This window comes from Drosophila mauritiana, chromosome 3L (assembly GCF_004382145.1).
Source record: "Drosophila mauritiana strain mau12 chromosome 3L, ASM438214v1, whole genome shotgun sequence".
NCBI classification, from domain to species: domain Eukaryota; kingdom Metazoa; phylum Arthropoda; class Insecta; order Diptera; family Drosophilidae; genus Drosophila; species Drosophila mauritiana.
In genome coordinates, this window is record NC_046669.1 from 23,459,244 (window position 1) to 23,477,326 (window position 18,083).

At 37.7% G+C, this 18,083-nt stretch overlaps 1 protein-coding gene across 3 annotated transcripts in view; it reads left to right on the forward strand.

The window, feature by feature from the left end:
* The window catches only part of LOC117140618 (homeobox protein Nkx-2.1), a 33,941-nt gene extending 16,966 nt beyond the window's left edge, over positions 1-16,975 (forward strand). For 2 of the 3 annotated variants that reach the window (XM_033303634.1, XM_033303635.1), the window contains 2 exons: positions 5,429-5,515; positions 16,325-16,973. In XM_033303634.1, the coding sequence (XP_033159525.1) occupies positions 5,429-5,515; positions 16,325-16,756 (519 nt within the window). In that variant the 3' untranslated portion in view covers positions 16,757-16,973. Of the gene's footprint in view, positions 1-5,428; positions 5,516-16,324 lie in introns of all 3 variants that reach the window. The other variant, XM_033303637.1, reaches the window with a different exon arrangement.
* The last annotated feature ends 1,108 nt before the right edge of the window (positions 16,976-18,083 follow it).

Below are 18,083 nucleotides of genomic sequence, written 5' to 3' on the forward strand. Positions count from 1 at the left end.
AAAAAGATAGTTTTTAAGAGGACCCATCTTGCTAATCATATAACTTAAAATCAAATTTAGAAGATATTAAGTACAAAGCTTTAATATTAATCGCTTGTTTATTATACGAACTAGATACAAGATGATAAATAAATATTCGTGTCTGCTTGATGCGCGGTGGGTGAGTCGCCTGGCGCGCCGAGTACTCGACTGCCGATATTCTATCTGTGATCAAATGTTGGATCTGACAATGAAGTGTGTTTACAGCTGTTGATAATTTGGGAGTGCTACTTTGAACATACACAGCAGAAGATTAATATTGAAACCTAGTGAACTAATTTTCCTTACTAGAAAGAATTATTAACAGAATCAAATGCTTTACGAAAGTCAGTGTAGATGACATCTGTTTGAAGATTATTTTTGAAGCCCTGTATTACGAAAGAAGTAAGCTCCCAAAGGTTTATTGATCTGCCTTTCATAAAAGCGTTCTGACAAGGTGATATAATTGACCTGGAGAGATTCCACTGGTATTGCTTGCATCCAATAGGCAGGCCTAACTCGCTGAATATCGTTAAGCAGCGAGCTTTTGTTAAGAGTGCAAGAGTAAGAGTAAGGCTGGTAAATAAAACTTGGTTAATAGTAACGGTTAGTAAATGGTAACGGTTTAAATAGTTCTTGTAACTCTAAAAATTAAGCACGGTACAATTTAACCGAGCACTTAAATATTTAGAAAGGATTGACTGAGTACCGGTATTTTTAAATTATTTAAAAGTGTGGACATTTTTCTGGACATTTCTTAGGTGTGTCAACTCTTTATTAAACCAAGAGGGTTTGTTAGTTATTGACGGACAGTACATCAGAACACATGAGTTACAAAATAGCTTAATTGCGGTATAAAAATATATTTATGGCATCCGCCATAATGTGGTAGGAGTAAAGATCGGACCAATTTAAGCCGGCAATAATATTATTTAGCCTCATATAGTTTTCCCTGCGAAAACAAGGAATTCGCTTGGACCGACGATTTCATCTTGCCTAGGCAAGCACAACAGTATTAAGATTTGATCCCTGAGCTAGGACATCAAACACAACCAACAAGTGATTTTTGGCTTTAAACCCGTAAATCAGACATCATTAGTTTCCATATTTTTATATTCGTTAGTCGTAGAGTAAAAGTTGAAAAGTATAGTTGAATATAGTTGAAAAGTATGTAACACGCAGAAGGAAGCGTTTCCGAATATATTAAGTATATATACTCTTAATCAGGATAAATAACCGAGTCAATCTGGCCATGTCCGTCTGTCCGTATGATCTCAGGAGATTCAGCATACAGATTCTAGAGACACGGACGCATCGCAATGCTGCCACGCTCACACTTTTTATAAAACATTTTTGAAAAACTTTTCGATAGTTTTATTAATTGTTTAAATTTCTATCGATTTCCCAAAAAACTTTTTGCCACGCCCACTCTAACGCCGTAAAGCCGTCACACCGGTCACGCCCACACTTTTGAAAAATTTTTAAACTTTTTCTCATTTTATTTACCAATATCTATCGATATCCCAGAAAAAAGATGAAATTTCGCGTTCGCATTCATACTAGCTGAGTAACGGATATCTGATAGTCGGGGAACATGACTATAGCATTCTCTCATGTTTCTATTCGGACCACTGAACAAAAACACAAAATTGAAACTTGCAAGCGAGCTGTTAAATGTACCACAAGAGCGCATACAAATTATTTTCGCTAACTGGTAATTGCATTTTTAGGCATATATTCTTGATTAGGATCACTAGCCTTTCATTTACTTAATTTCTTTACCTAATTTTTAAAATATAGTGCAATAGTAGGCATCCGAGTATAAAGATACCCCAGAGACGTTAGGGTGTGATACAAACAATGCCCACCACTTAACACATAATTGTCATTAGGTTAAGCAATTACTTTTGCGGTCTGCACAAAAGGTTCAAGATGCGACGTGTTATAACAATAAAAACATTTGAATTGTGTTGTCACCCTTCCGAGGTATTTTGCGGAAATTTTCTTCAATGAATACCCACATAAGCATAGATTTTTATTACCCCTGAATAAAGCAAACAAAATATGTGTATTCCCAACAGTCTCTGTTTTTGAAAGATAAAACTGCATTAAGGGACAATGAAACACACCCCTAAAACTAGCCATTGTTTGAGCATGCTCTTCCTAAGTAATTGGCATGGGTATTGTGTTTATGTAAAGGTAGTAAAGTACCTTAGTTATAAAACTGTTCGAGTTTTCATTCATTTATTAAATCTATGAAAAACATTAAAGATTTGACAAGAAATAAAGCTTGCTCAACAAATCGAACCTTATGTACCCATTCAGTAATACACATTTGATCAAATTATATTTAAAAAAATTTTATCTTTACCGAAAAAGAACACTTATTTAAATAATGAAATACAGCGAAACTACGATTTTTTTTTATCTATAACTTGCTTTAATTTCCCGAATGTTCATTTTGAAAGTTTTAAAAGTAGGAGGCTAGTTTTCGTAGAAACGGACGGACTCGGATGTTGATTTTGATCAAGAATGGTGGCCATAAGTATTTAAGTAAGGAAAATATTCAATATATTTGTTTGTAACTTTTTGTTTATTTGAAGGAAAACTGTTTACTAATTTTAATAAATAAGTAGACTATCGTAGTTAAATTAATTAATTTAAACATATTGATTACTTAATTGAACTGATTGTTGATTTTAGAAAAATTACTTTTTTACAAATTAGCAGTGTCATAAGTATTTAGACAAATAAATTAAATGCCATTAATTGAAAGAAAAAGTCAACTTAAAAAGTGTAACAAATATATTCCCCTTACGGTCTATAACTTTTAGAACAGACTGTACCAAGCTGTAAATATAAAATTCACCAAAAGGCTTCAATTTCTAAAATAGATTCTTTTCGACTTCTAGATAAGCTTGCAAATCTTTTTTTCTTATACCCGTTACTCGTAGAATAAAAGGGTTATCTAGATTCGTTGAAAAGTGTGTAACAGGTTCAGATTAAGCATACACTTTCATGAAACATAGACGCAGCGCAAGTTTGATGATTCATCTTGCCACGCCCGCTCTAACGTCAACAAACCGCCCAGAACTGCCACGGCCACACTTGTTTTGATATTTTTTCATATTTTTATTAGTTTTGTAAATTTCTATTAACTTACCAAAAAAACTTTACCACGCCCACTCTGACGCCCTAAAACCGAAAACTTTGCCAGATTTGCCAAACAACTCTTTGCCACGCCCATTCTTACGACCTAATGCCGCCAAAACAGTCATGCCCACACTTTTTAACAATTTTTAAATTTTTTCTCGCTTTATTTACCAATATCTATCGATATCCCAGAAAAATTATAGAATTTTGCGTTCCCATTCCCACTAGCTGAGTAACGGGCTTCTGATAGTCGGGGAACTCGACTATAGCATTTTGTCTCTAGAATCGGTATGCTGAATCTCAATCTTCTAGCTTTTCTAGTTCCTGAGATCTCGACATTCATACGGACAGACGGACATGTCTATATCGACTCGGCTATTGATCCTGATGAAAAGTATATATACTTTTAATGGTCGGAAACACTTAGTTCTCCCTGCTACATACGAATCTAGAATACGTATACTTTATAAGGTATCCTTCGTTACACGCTTTTCTAGGTACCCAGAGTAAAAGAGTAATTCTACGGTAACAATTTGCAATTCTTATAGGTGAGGATCTGACAGTCCAAGCTTCTCTCATGGAAGGAATATTCGACAGATAGCAGATAGCACAATGAAAAACTATTTTTTACAACTGTCACGCTAAGTTTTTAAAATAGTTATTTCTGGATCCAGTTTTTATTTTTAGTTTTTACTTTTTATCGAAATTTTATATCCAATTTTTATTGCCAATGAACCGATGACTATAAATTTCAGTACGGGACTTTTAAGAACTGCAATTTTCTTATAAAGATCTGGTTGTATAATTTACGTGGGCCCAAAACACTAAATGACCTATCGTATCTATCTTGATCCTTTTTAGCCTCTATTTTCAGCCTAATGTAGATTGCCTTCTGCTCAAGACGGCTATGATATTATATTTAGATTCTTTTTTAGAACGGTTACACCAGTAAATTGCAAAATTGTTCTTTCTTCTTAGCGGTGTTAATTGCCACTGTCGCCATTGAGATTCCTTGCGTGAACGACATTTCCCAAAAATTTCTACCATGTTACGCCCTCAATATAAATATTATGGAATATATATTATAACTGTTCTGCTGCAACCAATAATAATTTATTCGGCGAGGCTGAATAACGACTGGTAACCATGTTCTTTTCCGAAAATCTTTGTTATTGTGACTTATTACCAGTTAGCCAATATTTCTGATACTTTTAGAGTAAAAGCCTAATATACACTTTTCGCTTTCGTTAACTGTAACAGGTAGAGTGAAGCGTTTCCAGAAATATATGTTGTTGATCAGGATTGTTGATCACTAACCTAGTTGATCTGCCCATGTCCGACTGTCCGTCTATCTGTCCGTCCATATGAACGTCGGGATCTCAGGAAAGATTTCTCATACAGATTCCAGAGACACAACTTTGCCTATTAATGTTCCCACACCCACACTTTTGAAAGTATTTAAATTTTTGTAATATTTTTTTTAGTCTTCTAAATTTCTATCGATTTGCCAAAAAACTTTTTGTCACAATCATTCTAACAACAAACCACCCAAATCTACCACGCCCACACCATGGAAAAATGTTTTGATTGCTCATTGTTTTATTGTTTGTCTTGCCAATTTCTATTGGTATACCAATAACACTTTGGCCCCGACCCTCCTTACACCTAGAAACCGCACAAAACGGTCACACCCACACTTTTGAACAATTTGAAGTGATTTATTTGTCGATATCCCAGAAAAATGATAAAATTTCTCGTTTGCATTTCCAGTAGCTATGTAACGGTTATATGATAGTCGGGGAACTCGACTATAGCATTCTCTATTAATGTTTGTCTTGCCAATTTATAATAAAGCTATAATTTATAATGAAGCTATGCTAAGCTAATAAAGCAAAATCCAAATATGTGGGAAAGACAGTTTGGAGAGCTTTATCAAAACTTTCTAGCTTTTAAGGTTTCCGAGATCAATACGTTTATACGGACAGGCAGATGGAAAAACGGACGGACATTGTTAGATCGTCTCGGCCGGCTACTGATAGTTATCGAGAATATAAACACTTTATCGGGTTGGAAATGCTTCCTTCTGCATGTTAAATTTTCAACGAACGAAAAGTTTACACTTTTACTCCAGAAAAGTCTATGCAGACTAATGATAGAAAAAGGGTTCACAAATAATACTAACAATTTAACAGGAACGTTTTCTGCGAGATTTAATTAGCTTGCTTAGTATAGTTTTGTGATTTCTCTTTATTTTTAGGTGAAAATTTGGTTCCAAAATCACAGGTACAAATGTAAAAGACAAGCGAAAGAAAAGGCAATGGCTGAACAAAATCAACACAATCAGGTAATCCTTTTACGCAAAAATCTCTCCTCAACTATATTGCCAGACTTCTTAAATTCGTTTTTGGTTTTACTGATATTCATTTATCTGTATTTCAATGCCGTTTATTGTTTTAGTTGATTATAAATTGAATTCGAATTTGATTGCCTGATAAATCGTAAATATTGTGTAAAGTTATGTTTAAAATTGTTATGTTAAAAGGAATTATATACGATTTTTTCTACCCTCACTGTTAACTAGTGTCACTTTATAATTTTAATGTTAAAAATGTAACGATAATATAAAGAATAATCAAAAGAGATAATGAGTTCTTCGACTAACAGATACCAGTTAAACATCTGGTCGGAGTGGAAACAAGAATTCTCGACTTTTCTTTGACACAAATTCAAATTCAAAGACACAAATTGGCGAGAATTCGTAAAACAAATTATAACACAACAAAAAATAAACATTTTTCGAAAGGGTGGCTGTTATGAGCGGTTTGTGGGCACAATGGGTCAACAAACTTGCGCCGCGTCTATGTCTCTACGATTTGTATGCTTAATATCAAGCTTCCAGCATTTATAGTTCCTGAGATCTTCGCGTTTATACAGGCGAACAGACGGTCTCAGCTATTAAAATGTGGGCATGGCAGTTTTGGTAAAAAGTTTTTTGACTAATTGATTAAATTATTCAAGACTAATAAAAATATGAAAAAATATCAAAACATATTTCAAAAGTTTGCAATATGGGTCAACATTCTTGTTCTATGACGGACTTAGCTTACGATACTGCCTGGAGAAGTTTATTTAACCGCCACAATCGTCATCGAAACATTCTGAACACTCTACGTTATTTGAATCCTGGTCACATGCGAAGGCTATCGCCCGAGGAAATCTACCAGAAGCCCAGCTTTTACTTGCCACATCGCCCTGTGATTACTCAAAAACTTAGGATAGTATTTGACGGCTCCGTTAAGAACACAAATGGACACTCTCTAAAGGACGCTCTGCATATGGGCCCCAGTATTCTGAGAAATTTGTTTACCATTTGTATACGTTTCAGAATATACAATGCAGATATTGTTAAAATGTATAGATAAATCTGGGTGGCTGACAATCATTGCGTATCATATGATAAACACTTGCCTATCGAACACTACTAACTGTCTACTATAACATACGGAAGATCTGGCGCACCCTTCTTAGCAGTAAGGGTACTGGATCAGCTAGCTCACGACCATAAACCCGAGTTTCCTACAGATGCAAGTATACTTAAGGAGGAGTTTTACATAGATGACGTACTCACTAGAACATACACGGAAGAAGATCGACATAAACTGATACAACTACTGGAACGCGCAGGCATGGAGCTTAGCAAATGGGTCGCGAACTCATTATGCATTTGCACGGAAAAGTAATTAGGACGGCCAAGGCAAATAATGCTTCGTCAGCAAAGATTCTTGGTATTCATTGGTATCAAGAATATGACACTATATACTACTTAGTTTGCCGCACATCAAATGCGAAAAGCACAAAACAGCAAGTGCTTTCTGACGTGGTGACGCATCTTTGACCCACTTGGCATACTTTTTCATAATCCACTTCCACAAAAACTCGCTGAATGGTGGAACAAATGCCACAACAAACAGGAACACATTGAAGTACACGGATTTTCGGATGCATCCATCAAAGCATATTCTGCGGTCGTCTACAGTCGAGAAGTGTATGAAGATGGCACTATATCCGTTTCACTCATCCCTACAGCGCCTCGAACTATGCTGTGTTTCGATTGCGGCTTGGTTTTCCTTGCAGCATGAGAAGATTGAAATTCACGCTTGGTACGACCAATCAATGGTTCTACCTTGGGTAGATCATCAATCAACCATCGAAATTAAAACGTTTGTAGCACATAGAACATCAGAAATTATCGATGCTATTCATGGGAAACTCATGGCATCATATCAACACCAAGGAAAATCCGGGCATGCTCTCAACTGAAATGCTCAATTTTGACCTTTGGTGGACAGGCCCATTCTGTCCTTCCTCTTTGCTCTTCCTCTTTCTGTTCTTCCCTTTCAGAAAATCGCGGACAAGGAAATTGAAAAATTTGGCTTTGGTCACACAGCACTAGCATCGTTTGTCTTCGATAGGCATAGGGTTGCTATAATGAGGATCGTAACTAATTATTGGACAACAAGCAGTTTCGAAGCCGTTCCCAACTTCTTAAATTTTCTCCGATTGTATGCAAGGACGGCATTTTAAGAGTGGGAGACAGATTAGGCAATACGCAGCTACCGTCAGATGTCAAACATCCTATTTTGCTGCCAAAGTAACATCGCATGAAAACTGGGCAAACACACATCCAGGTGTTTCTGCACTGTTTGTCATTGTACCGCAAAAATATTCGATCTTTGTCGCAGCAATCAAATAAGAAATCTGGTCCACGACTGCATAAAATGTTTTTGACAATGGCACACATTTTGTGGGTGCAAAACGCATTTTTGATATAATGCATCACCTTTTCCAGTCGCAGCACCAACCGTTGCACCATAGGCACTGCAATAACAAGATGCGTAACGGCCATACATTGGTTTAGCACTATACAGCCACTTTTTTGGTGACGGCCAAAATTGCTCTCTGTCCGCTCGCTTACGCTGAGAGCGTAAGAAATCTAAAAATAGAATTTGCTTTCTTGTGTGAGTAAAAACAATAGACGAGAACGTGTATATTTGTGTGTGCGTACTTTTGCTAGAAGACGATTTTCGGTCCGAAATTTCAATTCTGATCGAAGAAACGAATTTACATATTTGGGGAGTTTTGGCCAATTTCGTAGCAATATGATATAATTGCGCGCATTTTAAAAATATCAAATTGAAATATAACAAAAAAAAAACTGAAAACAACTGAATATAATGCGCATTTTAAATAATAAAAATGGATCATTTACATCCATCATATTAAGTCACATGACCTAATAAATATACTAAATAATTAAATCATATACAAAGGAAATTATTATAATTAGAGTATGGAAAAAAAGAAGTCATTGCATTGAGAAATAAATATTTCATAAAAATAATACGTAGTAGAAAATAAAAAATTTATAAATAAATAAAATTATGAAAACTGTTTATTGCAAGAGTCATATCTGGAGGCACGAAGTGCGGACACAAGCACTCGACAATAATTGCCTTTTTAATTTTTCACACGTCGCACTCTGAATACTCTAATAACAAATATTCTACTATAAAGTCATTTTTAAAATTTATTTTGTGATATTATGATTCGGCTATTACTATTTCTAAGCAATATTTAAATAATAATAACGTTAAGGCAATGCAAAACAAGAATTTTTCACATGGTGCCAATTGATCAAAAATAATATAGATTTTAAATCTAAGATTTTAAAGTCTCAGAATTTCTAAGGTGAAGGGCATATTTTGTCAAATTTACAATGCATGAGCATACGTGTGCACACGTACAGTTGTCTGCTATCACTGTATGCGTAGAAAAGAGCTGTTCGCTGTAGAGCTCTCTGCTCTCTCGCTCTTGAACAAAAATTCGAGAGAGCCTGGAGCCACCTCTAGAGCCACGTCGAAAAAATCGTGTGCCAAAAAATCGTATGGCGTTACGCATCTTGTTATTCTAGAGTCTTTGGTTGCACAGTCCTTGGCTAACGATGGAATCAAATGGAGGAGGTATACCATACCATTCACCACATTGGGGAGGAAAATGGGAGTCAGTCAAACTGAATTTTCGTCGTGTCGAAGGAAAGACGACCTTACCTTTGAACAGATACATACACTTCTGGCTCAGATAGGCGCAGTGGTTAATTCTCGAATGTTATGTTTTACCCAGACACTGACATAACAAACATATCTCCAGCCCATTTTTTAATCAATCTACCATTCAATAGCGTTCCAGAAGGAGATCCAAGTCATTTGCCAATTAAGCGCAGCATTTACAATCAATTGGCCTCGGATAACAAGTAGAATAATATGAAAACCAATATATCTGCAGAGAACCTGATACTGGTCAAGGATTCGAATCAGCCACCAGCCGCTTGGCTTTTAGAACGCGTTGTTGAAACGTATCCTGGACCAGATGGACTCGTGCGCTCTGTAAGGCTATAGATAGCAACTGAAAAGAGAACTTGCTGGCATAATATAGTCCCCTCTTCAGGATCCATGTTTCAGGGGGGCCGGGATGTTGATGAACGAATTATATCGATGTTTACTATATACGAATTTTAGTAATTCTGTTGCCCTGCGCCGCACGTATATATCTATTTTTTTTTTACCAAAAGAGACAGTCACACTTATGAAAAACATTAAAAAAAAAACAGAAGTTCACACACCAAAACCTGAAATTAAACCTCTTTTAAGAGTTCCGCAAACTATGAATGTTTTATTCTTATTCACTGAAGACCGGAACAGGTATCTTTGGATGTTTTTGTTTGGGATATTACAGGGTGCCCTACGGATTGTTCATAGTATCTTCGATTGAACCCTTTGAATGATGGCAATGTATCTGCTGGAGGCACTTCATCATAGATATTGGGGAATAAAATGAGAAAACATTTAATAATTGTTCAGAAGTGCGGGAGTGTCCGGTTCGGGTTCTTTAGGTTGTTAGAATGGGCGTGGTAAAAAGTTTTTTGGCAAATCGATAGAAATTTACAAGACTAATAAAATTGTGAAAAAATATCCAACAATATTTCAAAAATGTGGGCGTGTGAGTTTTGGGCGGCTTAAGGCCGTTAGATTGGGCGTGGCAAAAAGGTTTTTGGCAAATCGATAGAAATTTACAAGATTAATAAAAATGTGAAAAAATATCAACACGTTTTTCGAAAGTGTGGGCGTGGCAGTTTTGAGCGGTTTGTGGGCGTTAGATTGGGCGTGGCAAAATGGGTCAACAAACTTGCGCTGCGTCTTTGAATCTGTACCTTCTAGCTTTTATAGTTCCTGTTACATACTTTTCAAAGAATCTAGTATACACTTTTACTGTACGAGTAACGGGTATACAAATATTAGAAGTGCCGTAAAATAATTTGATTCGTATCGCTCGTCAGTCATTAGTCCTCATTGCCCCTCCAGCTTAGCTGTCGCTTGATCGTAAAACGATCAGGCAATATTTTTAATAATAAAATGCATTGCCATTGTTAGCCTCTTTAACAATAAAATATCTTCTAATATAATAATACCTTTTGGTTAACACTATTACAAAACAATAAAGATTGATATAGTCGAGTTCCCCGACTATCATATACGCGAAAAAAATATCTAAAAAATTTTGAAAGGTGTGTGTGTGCGTGGCAGTTTTAGGCGGCTTGTGGTCGGGGAAAAAGTTTTTTTGCAAATCGATAGAAATTTGCTGTATGCTGAATCTCAACCTTTAGCTCTTACAGTTTCTGAGATATCGACGTTCATACGGACAGATGGACAGACTGACATGGTCAGATCGACTTTGCTATTGATCCTGATCAAGAATATATATACTTTATATATTCGGAAACGCTTTCTTCTGCCTGTTACATACTTTTCAACGAATCTAGTATATCCTCTCATTCTACGAGTAACGGGTATAAATATATTAATCGTAAAAAGAAAGACAGTTGGCACGAGAATATATGTATAGATAATATATAAAAAGAATGACTGTTCCGTCAAACTTACCCGACACTCTAATCCTGGGCGACAAGATCTCGACGTGTTGGATCTGGATCCTGGGTGTTACTAGACAGCTGTTGGAATTATGTACGTGCGCCAACATATTGCACAATAAACCAAACGTGGTACAAAAAAAACAAGTAAATATGGTCTATGGAGCAACAAGAGAAACAGCAATAAAAACAGATCAGCAGGAGAAGCGACAGCAGAAAGGACCAGAGGGAACATATAAGGCGGTATTCGTTGTGTGGAATTCAGCAGAGACAACCGGAAGTGTGTAGTAAACCCGAAAGTTGTCAAGGAAAACTAAAACTTATAATAACCGTGTAATTTTCAATTTTCAAGATAATAAAGAAAACAGGCGTATTACACTAAATCAGTAGCTGCAGCAGTGAAAAATAATACAATGAGTGATTAATAAAGAAGCAAAATGCAGAATCGTGTCGAAGCAAGTGGAGAGCACAGTGGCGCAGCTGGTTTAATTAAAAGAAGATCGATCGACGAAAACACAAGAACGTTGAAGGATTTGGTTCAGCTGCTGGCTATTAAGATGGAGACGGATGAACGAAACAACGATGGCTCGATTACGGCGGAAAGCTTTGCGAAAATCATTCCGGAGATTGTCGGGTGGTCCACACCGGTGAAGAATTGGTTTCATGATTTTGAGCTGAATACTGCTGCCTTCGACCTTAACATAAGACAGATTTATGTGCAGGCTCGCGCCATCATGACGAACACAGCGAAGTTGTTTTTGGATTCCACGTTCCTACACCAATATTCAGAAATGCGTATGCAGCTGGAGACGGGTTTCACCCGACAATATATGTGCAGCGCGGATGTGCACGAGCAGTTCCGCGATCGAAAGAAACGCAAGCAGGAAGCATTTCACGAATACGAACTGCAGATGAAAAAGATAGCTTCACTTGGAAACATTGAAGAACGCTCGGTGATCCGCAATGTTGTGGGCGGCCTAAACATAAACAGATACTCTCTCTACAGTTGCAAGTCCTACAAAGAGCTACAATAGCAGTATGAGGTGTACGACCGCGTGGCGAAAAGCCGTTCAAGCCGAACGATGGAAAGTGGACGTCGAACCTTCAGCGGGAGGAAAAGTCACTGTTTCAATTGCGGATCATTAAACCATCTTCGCAAGATGTGCAGGTCTGCCGTTAAATGTCTCAGTTGCAACAAGGAGGGGCTTATGCCAAGAGATTGTCCAGGGTCCGCTGCTGGCGTCCAAGTTGTAGTGGAAGTGGAGGGTCTGGTAGATACGGGAGCCGATGTATTTATTATGCGCAAGTAAATCTTAAATCTTATGCGCAAGTTCGTCGTAGTTGAGGATGAGGACATCGAGTATGTGCTCGGATTTAATTTCGTCTCAAAGTTAGACTTTACGCTGTCGGCCGACGGTTACAAGTTTTCTTCCGCACTGGGGGATCGTCCCGGATGGTGAAATCTACTTTTTCATCAATACAATAGATTTGTGATTGCTGACGAGAAGGTGAAACTGCTGCTGCAGTGAGAAGCATGTCAGCAGGCTGAGAGCGGAGCTGCGTGTCCTGCAGCACCGAATGGAGTCCCAGCAGACGGAGAAGGAGCAGGTTCAGCGCGATCTCAACAAGAGTGTGCTGATGCGAAACACGGAAGAAGTACGAGAAATCCAATAAGCAAGGCGAAGAAGGCGGCGCGTGAGGAAAAGCAGCGCGACAAGAAGTTGACTGATGAATATATAGGACCGTACGCAGTTTCAAGGGTCAGAGGAATGGTAGATACGACGTTCAGAAAGCAGCAGATTTTGAAGGCCCATCTAATACTTATACCAGCGGTAAGTCCAGGACAATGAGGATGATTGCTCCTCTGGGACAGATGATTAGTGGTATGGCGGAATGGCCTAATGTAAGAAAGGGTCCGAGCAAGAGCGCGAGAAGAGAAGCAGAAGTGTGAAATTCAGCAGAAACAGCCGCAAGCGTGCATTAAATCCGTATGTTGTTAAAGGAAACCCTAAACGTTGTAATAACCGTAATACTTGTTACTCGTAGAGTCAAAGGTCCGTTGAAAATCGTCCGTCTGTCCGTATGAACGTCGATATCTAAGGAACTTTAAAGGCTAGAAGGTTGATATTCAGCATACAGATTGTAGAGACAAAGAGGCAGCGGAACCTTTTTGGCCCACGTCCACTCTAACGCCCACAAACCGCTCAAAACTGCCACGCCAACAATTTTAAAAAAGTTTTGATATTTTTTCATATTTATATTAGTCTTGTAAATTTATATGGATTGGATGGAGTTTTTAGAAGAACTTTTTGCTCCAATCTCACACTTTTGAAAAATGTTTAGAATTTTTTTTTCGTTTTATTGTTTGTCTAGCCAATTTTATTGGTGTACCAAGCCCTCCTTTCTCACCTACAAAACGACCAAAACGGTCCCACCCACACTTTTATACACACACTAATATCTATCGATATCCCAGAAAAACTATGAAGCTGTTAAGATATGTCAAGTAAGCAGAAAAATTCGGATGTGCCTCTTGAACGCATATACTTCTTCACATGTAAAAGGCCTTCTTGTGAAAATAAAGAAATAATATTAACCTATGCAATGGTCTTAGTAGTGATGATAAAGTGGTGACGCTTGAATTTCAATATTTGTTGCTTATGCAGCCGAAACATTTAATCGACATTAAGTCCGATTAATGGCTGAGTCGCGCCACAATATGCGTTCATGCGTTCACTGATTTCGGGAAGACTTAGTTTCACTGACAACGAGAACCAAGACAGCAACTCAATTGCTCCAAATCCAGACGAAGTTACGGCCTATTTTCGTGAGCTCAATCAGCAGCTGGAAGCGTTGCAAACAAACGCTTCTCAAGCCCAATAGCAGCACCCGGGTCCACATGTGCCCTCTTAGCGTGTCTCGGTAAAGTTTTCGAAATTTCGGACGTAATAAGTCTTAGTGGCTAAGTGTGGCTTGAACAAGTCTAACGCTCGTTTCGCATATGTGGAGAACATAGTAACACGTCCTCCGATTGACAAGATATACCTTGCTCTGAAGACCTAACAGGTTGACAAATTTTCTGAGACACAACAATCATAACCATCCGAAATTTTCACACACATGCTACGCCTTGCGCCTTAAAACATATTACGTACCCAGATTCTTGTAGAGATGCCACAATCTATTCGACTAACTTTAACCGTTTCAAGGAATCAGATTTGGAAAAACTTGCGAAAGTGGCCTATAAAAAGCTAGAAGCTTGGATGACTCCTACTACTATTTATACAATTGCATCTTACAATTTTCAGCCTTTGAAGAATTCCGTAAATGCAGTCTAGCAACCTAGAAGTTGCAAATTTACTACGTGCCTTGTCCCGACGGTTAAATACCCCGAACGACGAGATCAATAGTATAAATACATTAACATTTAGTCGACATTCTGGTAGATCGCTTATTTCTGGAAACAAGAGCGGTCGGGCAGAACTCGATTCTGAGCTTTGTTACTACCACCAACGCTTGAAAGTGCAGGGAAACATTCACATTCTGCACGTCTTTAAACTAGTACGACTCAAAACTGATTACCAAGCTAATCTAAGGGAGTTTTCGGACACCGATTATATATTTACGATCAAGAATTCAAATTCTAATAGACTCCGGCTCCGTGATTCCTCGAACTCTTATTAAACATAATCTTAAGGCAAGCAGTTGGTTGTAGTATGCAGCAAACAAATCCTTGATCAACACGCTTGATTTGGACCTTCAATGCAGTCTAATCCGCACAATGCACACAGCTGCACTTTTAGGACTACGTACATGTTTCAAGGAAGATCTTTTAGATAAAAGATTCGAATGATACGACCTTTTCCGACCATCAACCACTTTAACCATTGGAGGCACCATACACAGAGGCATATTTTCAAAGTCGACCTACAGATAATGTTTCCATAATTAAGGCTAACAACAAGGAGATATAGATTTCTTTTGATTGACTTAAACTAGCACATTTGGTAGTGGATGGTATAGAAAGTAGAAAGTTCTGAGCTCTCGTCGTACTTTGGTTGTTGTCTGTTTACAATGACTGAACAATCTAAAATAACTGGACTGCTGTCGATTTCAGATGACTTTTAAATGTTGGTAAGGTATGGAGCTAGAAAAGATTCGTAGCAATACGACCAATCCGCGGTTGAGGGAGTGCAGCTTGGGACCGCTAGACCTTATGATTCGTTGGCACTGGTTTCACAACCAGTAATCACAACCGATTAGTTTACCACCAAAAGGTTCCAGAACTGAGTCCGGGTTACCGGCAAAAGCTGGCCGTTCAGGAACACTATCAGCAGTGACAAAACCCGCCTCGGTGGTTCGACTATAGAAACAAAGTTTTGTTTCTTAGCCTTCCCTGGATCAATCATCATTTGATGATGATGATCAAAACAAACTTACCGTAGTGACGAGTCGAACATATTTCCCCATGTGTTCTGTTAATATACAATAGGAGATAATTGTAGAGTCGAGTTTCCCCGATCATCAAAAAAAAATTTTAAAAGTGTGGGCGTGATCGTATTTGGCGATATTAGGTATGGTATATTAATTGGCAGGACAAACAATAAAATAAAGTTTGGGGTTGGCAACTTTGTGGGCATTGGGGTGGGCGTGTCAAAATATTTTTTTGGTAAATCGATAGAAATTTACAAAACTAATAAAAATATGAAAAAATATCAAAACATTTTATAAAGGTGTGGGCGTGACAGTTTTGGGCGGTTTGTGGACGGTAGACTGGGCGTGGCAACATTAACCTTCTAGTTTTTATAGTTCCTGAGATATCGACGTTCCTACGAACGGAAATACAGACGGACATGGCCAGTTCGACTCGGCTATTTATCCATCAAGTCCAGCATTGAATAGGTAACAATAAAAAATGAAGAAAGACGGAAGCGTTTTCGCCCATTTAATGTATATATATTTTTTCAGGATCATTGCTCAGGATCTATTGATCTTGATCAAGAATATATATACTTTCGGAAGCGCTTCCTTCTACGTGATACATACATTAAACAACCTTTTGACCCTTAAAAACAATTGAATGTTTTTATATTCAAAAAATTTCTTTCTGGTACCCTAAATATTATAAAGCGAAATTTGTGACATTTTTTTGTTTTCTTTTTATTTTAGCCTGCAAGCTCACCAAGGCGAGTTGCTGTTCCTGTACTTGTAAAAGACGGTAAACCGTGCTCTGGAAATAACAGTTCAAGTCAATCGCAACAGCATGGAACCAATTCGACGTCAGCAGGCAATAATACCGGTTCAGCAAATAGTGGAAATGCCAATAGTGGAATAGTTTCGGTAACTGCAAATGTTTCGAGTGGTCTCAATCTTATAACAGGAGACGCTCCCAACTCCCACTCACCGGACACATCGTCATCTTTACTAGCTAGTTATGGGACTGTTGGAGGTTCTAACGTTGCTATGTTACAGCAACCTTGCAATAATACTTTGATGTCGAATAGCTTGGCAATGGCATACAGAAACCAAAATAACTTTATTTCTAATGGACATCAACAGCAATGTGGCGGTTACCTGCCCTTACAAGGCCGGGCATGGTAAACATGGAAAAAAAATCGATTTTTACCTAAGTGTACTCCATTCGGTTATGTAAGTGAGATATATACAATTTAAAAAATGTTATATCGGAAATTAGATTCATAAAATGAAAAATGAGTATTTGTAGTATAGACCTATCGAAACGTCAATAGTAAAAAAATTATATAAGCAAATGCTCAAATAATAAATGTATTTGTAAGTGTAAATAAATAGACCAATGTATTAAATAAATTTTAATTATTATTGGAAATATTTATTTCATTGGTATTCCTGGATATAATAACAACAATAATGTCAACATCTAGAACAACAAACAACAACAAACCCTAATATGCAATCTCACCGTCTGCATACGCAGAGCTCCAAGAATATGTTTGGCAATGACTTCCGCCACCAGTGCTTGTGATTACAAGAAGACTGCAGTTCATCGTGGGCCATTGGAAATAGCGAACCGACATCGATCCTTTGCCAAGTAGGGCGGCACAGCAGACTGCTTAATAGTTGCAGCTTGTTAGAGACAGCATGTGTAGTTTAAGTTTCTAATTGGATTTTAATAAATAATGACGTTGTTCTCACTTCAATTTGAAGTCCAATTCTTTTTATTTTGTACGCGTAGAATAAAAGGCATACTAGGTTCGTTAAAAAGTATGTAAAAGAAGCGCTTCATACCATATAAAGTCAGTCTGTCCGTATGAACGTCGAGATCTAAGGAACTATAAAAGCTAGAATGTTTAGATTCAGCATACAGATTCTAGAGACATAGACGCAGCGCAAGTTTGTTGGCCCCTGCTGCCACGCCCCCTCTAACTCCCACAAACCGGCAAAAACTGCCACGCGCACACTTTTGAAAAATGTCCTGATATTTCTTCATCACTTTAAATTTCTTGTGAATTTCTATCGATTTGCCAAAAAAAAACATTCAACACATAATGGCCGCAGAACACGCAGCGAACTTAGGAAACTTTAAAAGAGTAACACATGTAGTAAAAAATATCCGACAGTTTTCAGGTGTAGACCGAAGACCATATTTTGGAAGCGTATAGTGCTTTTCGGAGTACTGCAAAATACTATGGTATCATACATACGATACGTAATAAGATTGTAGGGCATGCGGACATGGCTCTGGAATCCTACAGTACCTCATTGAACTGGCGATCAGTCATTACGCGGAAAAATGCGACATTATGACCTTAGAATACCAAATGACAATCCTTATACAAAGTGCTAATCAATCGGTGGAAGAATTCCATCACGCAGCTTAAAAGCATCTATCCCTAATCCCTAACAAGATCATCCGTATGGGATTAGGAAGAGAAGCAGAAGGGTTAAT